Raw genomic sequence first — 9,719 nt, forward strand, 5'->3', positions numbered from 1 at the left:
CTCCTACAAGTCCAGCTGGAGGCCTAGAGCCCACAGCAAACTCTTATGTAGGCCCGCTTCATGGATCTGTGCTGGAGAGGCCCAATGGTCAGTGATCGAAGCTAGAAAGTCTATGCCAGCAGGATGAGTGATCTGTGCTAGCAGGCTGGGGGATCTGAACTGGAGCTAGGAAGCAATGCTCAAGGTAAACACCAGACCTCCCCCAAAAGTACCACAGCCATCCTCAGCAACAGTGAGTTCCTGAGCTCCTCCAGCGATGAGGAAAGCCAAGTTTCCATCAGGAAAGCCAATGTGACAAGCTTCTTCATGAGGCTGAGCAGTGCACCATCTTCCCCTCCAGAGCTAGAAAGCAGTGCTCAAGACGAGGACCAGAGCTCCTCCAAATTTCATTGGGAAAGTCAGCTTGACAAGGTCCTCCAGCAGAACAGCCCAAGAGAACTAGCAGCTTCCACCAGGTCCAACAGTTTCTTCAAACAGCTTCTCCAACTGTGCCTTTTATGCTGCTGGCAATACTGTTCGGGTGGGCCTCCCACACCCAGCACCATGCTAGTTCAATTCAGTTGAGTGTAAGAAGTTGACCACCAGTTAGCTATCCACCACACACAGTGATGGGAAAGTAACTGAGACCATATCAACTGTGAAAAAATTGAGATTCTCAGATAGTGCTTATAGGAACATAAAATGGAACAGTCATTTTGGGAAATTGTTTAGCAGTTACTCCAATGTGAAATACAGAGTTCTCACGTGATTCGAAAAGCTACCTCTGGATATTTTCCTTTCTTTCACACTAATATTCACACTGACCAAAAGTCCGTAAGGGACAAAAGGCAGAAATTACCTTTTATAATAATACAAATATCCATGTATTGATAAATGAGCAAGTTAAATGTGACAGATCTGTATAATGGATTATTATTTGACAATAACAGGAAATTTGTTCTTTAGGTCTGAAATGTCCCCCACATGTTGAAGGCGTGGCCCCTAACCACTGTGCAACTTCTGAATTTGTGAGCCCAAATAAACTTTTTTATTAAGTTGCTTTTGTGAAGTGTTTTCATATGAGGGAAATCTGACTAATATAGGAACAAAATATTACATTATGCTAATTAAAAGGAGCCAGACATAAAAGGCCTCATATTGTATGATTTCCATTTAAATGAAGCTTCAAAAATAAGCAAATATATAGGGACCAAAGGTAGACTTATGGTTTCCTAGGAAAGAGAAAATGGATGGCACAGAGAAGTGCTATTGAGTGCTGTTTATTTTTTAATCTTTTATTCATTTATTTACTTGGCATAGGGTCTCGCTACTTAGCTCGGATTCATAGTGATCCTCCTGTCTCAACCTCCCCAGCACTGGGATTACAGGTGTGCACCACCACACCCACTTTCAGTGGCTGCCTTGGTGCCTGTGGAAGCACAGCATGCAGCACCGGGGATCCAATCTGGGTCCTTGCGCTTGCATGGCAGGCCCTTAGACTGCTGAGCTACCTCCCCATCCCCAGTTTTTTTTTTTCTTGAAACTATGAAAATATCTTAATATTTGATTACAGGATGCCAAATCCTATAATGAACTAAAAGCTATTGTATTTTATAATTAAAACAGGAAAATCTTATGACCTATAAATTATATTTCATTACAATTTATAAAATCCAATATAAAATTTTTATGACTTTATACCTTAAATCTCAAATTTTTAAATGACTTGAGATATAATTCACATACTATACAATTCATCTGTCTAGCACTTTTAAGATATTCATAGAGTTGTGCCACCATAACCACAATCTAGTTTTACTTTCAAATTTTACTTCATTAGTACATGTGTAGAGTACCAACTGTTTGCATTCCTTGGCCCATGTACATAATGTATTTTAATTCCTCCTTGGATTCCCCACACCCTTCCCTCCCCCTCCACCTATCCCTCTCTTCCTGCCCCCTACCTTTTGTTGGTTTAGGTTTTCGTTACATGTCTATATTCCTGTGGGAAATTTGTATATTAACATAACACATCCCAATTCATTTTTCTAGTCCCTATACCTCTCCTCTCTCCCTCCTTCCAGCTCTTGATCCGCTTTCCCTCTGAAAAAGAACCAGCTTCCAATGACCTATTACCTAGCTTTCATTTTGCTCATTTGTACTCTAGGTTTCTCATGTAAGTGAAGCCACGTGACACAAATGTGTGCGTGTCATTTTTTTACTTAATATTAAGGTCTCAAAGTGCATCCAATTTCCTACAAATGACTCTTTCATTTTTCTTTTTTGCAGAGTAGTAGTCTATTGTTATAAAGGCCATATTTTATCTATTTATTTGTTGATGGACATAGAGACGACTTGCAAGATGTCAATGCATTTGCTATAAACATAGGTACACAAGTGTCACAGTAATATGATGTTTTTAACTGTTTCAGGAAGATGGATGGGGAATAGTTGGGTGAAATGGATAGTCTAGTTTTAAAACATTTAATTAGAAACAACTTTTATGAACATGTATGCCAGCCTTAAGTTTCGGTGCATTTTACCTATCTATTGGTTCTTCCGAAGTGCCTTTCAGCGCTGTTAACCTCTTCCTGGGTCCAAGCAGGCAGACCACCCCTGATCTCGCGAGTTTTCTGAGCTGCGCTGCGCTCGGAGGCCGGCCGCCCACAGACTTCCGGCCGCGGTGCGCATGCGCCTCCTCCGCCGCACCTGCGCGTGCGCACTCCGTGACCGCCGCAGAATTCAGTCCGCTGCCGCGCTAGCCGTGTAGCCGTCGGGGGCGCTCGCCGCTATGGCGGAGGGCAGCGGGGAAGTGGTCGCCCTGCCGGCGTCCGGGGCCGCCAACGGCCTCAGCAACGGGGCGGGCGGGACCTCGGCGCAGCCCAACAACCCGCTGTCGCGCAAGCTCCATAAGATCCTGGAGACGCGTCTGGACAACGACAAGGTAACCTGGCGGGCGGGCGGCCGCGAGTATCCCGCGCTTCGCTGCCTCCGCGCGGGGCCCCTAGTACCCCGCACCGCGCCGGGAGCGGGACGCAGGAGCCCCGGACGCCGGGGGCCTCCGCCTTTGGAGGTCTGAGCGGGAGGCCGACCCCGGGGACCTCGGAGGGGACGCGGGGGGCGGGCGCGGGCGCGGGAGCCGCACCCGGACGGCCGGCGGCCGAGGCCACGGAGGAACGCGGATCGCCCAGGCGCTGTGTGGTCTGTGGGCGCATCCTGCCTTTCTCCACGAGACAGTATCCACGCGCGCTCCCAAATTCCTACTGGATAAGAGAAACGTGGGCTGCGCCGCCCACCTCCACCCGCCGGGTTAAACTGGCCACGCCAGCGTGGCACGCAGAGAAGGGCACGCAAGCCTGAACTTACAGTTAAATATGTAGGTAACACAAGCTGTCAGTAATAATTTCACTCGCGTGTGTGTGTGAAAAACAAATACAAAAACAACTTTACACTGTCATGAGGAAGAAGGGCTCCTTGGCTAGCATTCATGGTTGTCTGTTACCACCAAATTTGCTCATTATGATCGGAGGCAGTCCCTTCTCTAAGTTTGTGTTTAGGAATTAAGAATTTTGGTTGCGAGGACTCAGAATTCAAGAGATAGTCTTAATAGAGTGCTCAGCACTTGCTGTTTCTTAACAAATGCAGTTTTTATTATACAGTTTGTATCTAATGTTGATATTATCTCATTTAATAGGACTACTCTGATGTACATAACATTATCTCCTTTTTACCTAGAAGACAAGGCACAGAAAAAGTAGAGCTAACTTGTCATTTAACTAGTAACTGCTGTTGTTCAGTCATCCAGACCTAGAAGTTTTCAAGGCTAATCAAAAGAAACTGCTTCATTTATGTGTGTGTGTGTGTGTGTGTGTGTGTGTGTACAAGTATTTGTAATTGTAAACATATGTTCAGTCCTAAATATTAAACTGAATTTATTTAAAGAGCTTACTGTTTTTATCTATCCAGCCAGTATTTTAATTTAATATTGTAAAAGAAAGATCAAAGGGCAGGCGTGTTAGAGTATACATTCCTTTGGGTACACGATTTACATCTGGAGAGTTTTAGGAACTTTGGGGATACCCCAGGCTTGATTCTGCCCTCTTTTTTAGGGATGCTTTACTTTCATTGTTGTGAATAGCAAAAAGTGTGACAACTTTCTTACCCCATGCCTGACGTCTGTATCCAGGCTGCAAGTTTTAGAATTAGTTGTCAATATTATGTCTCCAGTTGGGTACCATATTGACATCATAGCAGTTGGATGTGGGCAGAGCCCTTGGATTTCCCTGCGTCTGGTTCCAGTCTCGCTGTTCATATGACCTTGTGTCGGTGCCATTGTGTAACTGAGCATACCCCCTTGTTGCCTGCAAGAATACTTTTATTACTCCGTAATTTGAAGGTCATTTTTGGATTGTTTCATGGAAACATTATTTGAAAATGACTTTATTATACTTGGGTTGAGATTAGTATATGTGCTGCCGAAGTGAGCACTTGGGTTGAGATTAGGAAACTTTATAAATCAGTATCAGTAATCTTCTTCCTTTGCTAATTGTATAGGAGATGCTGGAGGCTCTCAAGGCACTTTCAACCTTTTTTGTTGAAAATAGTTTGCGGACTCGAAGAAATTTACGCGGAGATATTGAACGCAGAAGCTTGGCCATCAATGAAGAATTTGTGAGCATTTTCAAGGAAGTGAAGGAGGTGTGTGTATGCATTATATATAGCACTTATTGAGAGCTGTGTGCTTAGCTCAGTGCTGTTTCTGAATGAGCCTGGTAGGTTTGGTGTTGATTTACTATGTTCAAACAGAAAACAACTTAGTATATGCCATATATTTTCAGTCACAATTTCGTAACCACAATTTGTCCTCATGGTTGGTCTTAGCCCTGCTTGACTGCTTTAATATCCCTTACTCTAATTGGCCTGTCCCATCGTAAAACTGTGGTGTTTCTATTTGAAGCTCTGGTTTTTTTTGTTCTTTGTTTTTTTTTTTTTGTTTTTTTTTTTTTGTTTTTTAACGTATTTAGTACAGGGTCTACAGGGTCTCACTACACAGATCAGATTCATAGTGATTCTTGTTTTTCAGCCTCCCAAGTGCTGGGATTATAGGCGCATGCCCCCATGCCCAGCCTCAATTGCTGACTCAGTGCACCCCCCGGGAGCAGGGCCAGCATGGCACACCAGGGACTGAACCCCCGTCCCTGCGTCTGCCTAAGCAAGCACATTAATCTGCTGAGCTTTCTGGGCAGCCCTGAAGTGCTGGGTTTTATGCTGACAGGGACTGCTGGAGAACCCTATCTACCATCAGAACTTCTTTCTTGTATATTTATATGTAGTGAAATACTGAACTGAATAGGGTACAACTAAGTGTAATTCTGTGTTATGATCGTATCATTATAGTGAGGTATTGGCAAAGTAAAGAGTAGAGTATTGATTTTAAAAGGGCTGAGTGTATAGCCTGGGACTCGTTGGAAAACAATGTTTTAATCCATATAAGAGATAGTGATAGACCTGAACTAAAGTATGTAATGGCCGTTTGAGTAGTAAAAAAGATGTAAATAAAGATGTGTACATTAAGGGAACGTAAGTCTTAGTATTTAGAGGCTAAATACACACTGCTGTGGAGAGAACTGGAAGTGAAAGTACACAGAATGTTATCAGGAGAACTATCATATTTTTGTCATAATCTACCAGTAGTGTTGTTAATTTTCAACAAAATTAGGAATTATTGTTAATGTATTGGATTTTCAAATTTGTTAGTTTTTATTAATTTAAATTCTAGTGAATTCATAGTAAAACAAAGTAAGTCAGAAATAGAATACTTAGGATCCAAGCACCCAGAATTAAAAATATTAACTGTCTTATGTTGTATGGCCTTCCCTGTGTCATTCTGAACATAAATGTGTGTATTTCTAAAAAGTGGGAGGATACCTTATGTATAATTTTCTTATATTTTTATCATATATAGAAATCTTTTCATAAGCGTGTGTACATCTTTATTGTCCATACATAGTCAGAAATGTTTTATGTTTTCATTTGTTTTAGCCAGCTCTGCATTGATCATCCTCATGTATATTATTGTATACTGCTGCATACTTAACTGGGTAGTTCTAATTTTTTTTTTTTTTAAGTTAACAGGTAAGTTATATCACTTATCCTGTGCAACATAATGCCTTAAGGTATGCGTAAATTATGAATGGTTAAGTTATTAGCATATTTATTGCCTTATATAGATATCATTTTTGTGGTCATAGTATAACTTTTAAGTATTAAAATTTCTGTATGAAGAAATAGTGGTGTTTTCTTATGCCCCTGAAAAAAATGTTATAAAGGTTTGCTTATACCTTTTTTTGTGGTACTGGGGATTAAACTCAGGACCCTGCACTTGCCAGGCTGCTTATACCTTTTTAATATGACATATTCTTTCTAGTTCCTCCAGCTTTAGGTTTGGTATCTATTGACATGCCGTGATCAAAAAAAATTATGGAACTAAAAGATTTCGCTAAGAGAAAAGAAATTTATCAGCATATACTATGTTTGATTATTTTTCTCTTTTCAGGAGCTTGAAAGCATAAATGAAGATGTTCAAGCAATGAGCAGCTGTTGCCAAGATATGACAAGCCGCCTGCAGGTACTGTGTAATTCATTAGGGTTCCCGGTTCACAGTCTGTTTCCAGAAGTTGAGGGGCGGGGAGATGGCTCAGTAGAATAAGCACTGGCAAATGCAAGGACTTGAATTCAAGCCCCCTTTCCAGAAAAAAAAAAAGTTGTTAGGTGGGTCTGTAAAATACATAGATGTTTGATATATCACAACCTGTAGGAAGTTTGAATATAATTACTATGGGAGTTTTTTGTTTTTAAGTTTTTTGTTTTTTTGTATTTTTTAAGATGGGGTCTCACATCTGTTCGAGTACTTAGTAATTTAGTGACTTGAAATCATAACAGTAGCCATTTGTATATCAACTTTAGCTTAATGTTTTAAATTTATTCTTAAAAGTATTTCTTAAATTATTTTCCATCCTCATTTGAGGATATTGAAATATTAATGTACTTACCATTCTGTAAAATATATTAAACATGGGGCATTAAAAATTACTATTATGAGATAACATTTGAAAATTTAGTAATTTTATGTGTGCTATAGTTTATCTCTTTAGCTATGCTTTTGCTTATATAAACTTAGAGGCATATTTATTATTTAATGAAAGCTAATTATGCTTACCATTGTGACAAATTAACTGGAAAGCATTTTAGGATGTTTGTGTATCTTTGGATGATGGTTTATTAATATAAGCCAGTGAGCTCCAGAAGCCTCTATATTTTGGTCTAGCTGAGTACTGAGCTGACTGTGTAGAATTTGCACAAACATTTCAATTCTGTACCATCCCAGAAGATCAGCAGCAATGAATTCTTTAGCAGAGTGCCTTGGGAGTATGTTCAAACTAAGGCTGTGTTTGCAAAGATCTAGCTTAATTCTCTTACATGCTTAGCCTAAAACATACATCATACTGGGTCTGTTTATTTAAGCATACCTAAACCTTTAGTTTGACTTGGGAGAATCTGCGTGCAACCTCATTCAATAATTTTTGAACAGGAATAAAAAACAGCCTTCTCCTAAGAATCAGTCATAATGATGTCTGCTACCTTAACGTTTTAATTCCAAGTTTCTATTTCTGAGATTCTTCTGGATCCACCAATGACAGTTGGCTATGGGAAGTGTCATTGATCTGTGTACTCTTTAAATTAATTGTAGGCTACTTGTGTGATCTATCCATAGGACCAGTTATTTTCCTGTATCTCTGCAATTTTATTTTATTTTTTTGCATTTTGAAAGTTACTGATATATCACTTTTTGGGGCATGTATATGGTCTTTTAGTCCAGTTTTTATTTATTTATTTTCCCATAATTTTATTGAGAGACAAATAGCAATGAGACAGTTTCAAATTAAATTGGTAGGATAGTTTCATTAATTAACACATCGCATACTGTCTTCCTAGTGGTTATTTGCTGTACAAGATGCAGACATGATATCCTATTTACAAACACTATGACATCAAATCCCTCTATTCATTAAGACAATGTAACTATGTATCTATTCTAACCATTTTGAATACACAGATACAAAATGAACATTTATTTCTATATCCCCTTTTTGTTTAGTTCCGTCTTTTGAATATTATAGGTGTGTTAACTCAGCAAAATATTCTAAAAGAGTCCAGTAATTCATAATACTATTCGGTTTTCCACTTGACTGGCAGTGTTAGAAATTGTTGACCTGGGTCTCCTACAGCTCGACATAACAACATAGCTTTACTTCTTATACTTCGTTTTTATACTTTTTTGCTGGATGGTTAAGAACAAGATAAAGCAAGACCTATGCAAGAAGAGTTGTAGCTTTTGGATCTGATAAGATCATTGAAATCCCCTCAGGAATTATCTTGACATCCTGTACCTCAGATTGTAGATCCTTTGTCAGTGTCAGCCGTGTGGATGAGTTATGGCCATTGCTTGGCCAGTGTGCTCTCTGTGAAAGCCTGAGAGAATGTTTTCTTTCCATGTGACTCTCCTTAAGCACACTCTACATCATCTATCACTTTCCTCTTTGGCCCCATAATCTCCTTGATCTGAAAATTTGGGGCACAAATGAGTTACATGACGTTTTAGTACAAGTTCTCATATGTCCTGAGTCTTAATTGACCTTGGAAGGCTAGGGCCAAAATGTTGACTTTCCTTGCAGCCCTCCTTTTTCTCTAATTTTGGTCTGCAAACTTAGGTTGTTAACCCTCCAGAAGACAAGCTTATTGTTACTACCATACAACCTAGGATGTTAAGCTTAACTTCATTGTGTGTCTGAATATTAAACATCTTGGGCATAACATGGAACAGGTATTTTTCATCAAGTATTGATATGTTGAACTTTAAGTCCTTACAGAATATGATGAAAAAACATTTTAAAGATTAAAATATATTTTAAAAATAGGCATAAAGAATTATATAATTCTTACGTTTACACATAAGTCCAAAAATCGAACCATATACAGCCTTGTAGCAGGACAGTCCCACAATATTCCTGTTCCTGTCTCCTGCCTTCATTCGCCACCCCCTTCTTTTTGAACAGTCATCTACCCGAGAGACAGTATGGCAGCAATGGGCATGTCATGACAAGCAGCGCAAATTCAGAAGACCAGAATGACAGGCACTCCAAGCACGAACCTAGTATTACAAATTGCCATCTTCAGTGCAGTTGCTTAGTTCACATGTGTCTGTATATATAGTTAGTCAGGGTGAGAATCTTTCCAATTAACTGCTAGATTCAAAAATCTTCTGAATATTCTCAGGATCATTGCCGTACCCATCTTCTACATATAACTGTATGGCTTGTCACTGTCATGTTTCCTAGCTCTTCTCCTTTCCCTCTCTTAATTGGTTAGTCCTCAAGATCCTCCTTTCCTTTTACTTGTATTATACCTTTCTATTTGTATTTCCTCTTTTGAGTTCTTACACTAGGGAAACTATACGATATTTACACATGTGTGTCTGGTTTATTTCACTTATGAGTATATGTTCAAGTGGCATCCATTTCAATATAAAGGCTTTGAGTCTATCATTCTTTATAGCTGAGTAATACTCCATTGTATAAAAGTAGCACATCTTTTTCATCCATTCCTCAGGTGATGGGCATCTTGGTTGTTTCCAAGATTTGGCTATCACAAATTGTGCTGCTATAAACATAGGCACACAT

The 9,719-nt window shown here is 39.6% G+C and overlaps 1 protein-coding gene across 2 annotated transcripts in view; it reads left to right on the top strand.

The window, feature by feature from the left end:
* The first annotated feature begins 2,708 nt into the window (after positions 1-2,708).
* Cog6 (component of oligomeric golgi complex 6) overlaps positions 2,709-9,719 on the top strand; it is a 70,484-nt gene continuing 63,473 nt past the window's right edge. For both annotated transcript variants that reach the window (XM_004645047.2, XM_023705286.1), the window contains exons 1-3: positions 2,709-2,923; positions 4,534-4,677; positions 6,536-6,607. In XM_004645047.2, the coding sequence (XP_004645104.1) occupies positions 2,771-2,923; positions 4,534-4,677; positions 6,536-6,607 (369 nt within the window). In that variant the 5' untranslated portion in view covers positions 2,709-2,770. The remainder of the gene's footprint in view (positions 2,924-4,533; positions 4,678-6,535; positions 6,608-9,719) is intronic.

The sequence above is a fragment of the Octodon degus genome, unplaced genomic scaffold, assembly GCF_000260255.1.
Source record: "Octodon degus isolate 3935 unplaced genomic scaffold, OctDeg1.0 scaffold00216, whole genome shotgun sequence".
Taxonomy (NCBI): domain Eukaryota; kingdom Metazoa; phylum Chordata; class Mammalia; order Rodentia; family Octodontidae; genus Octodon; species Octodon degus.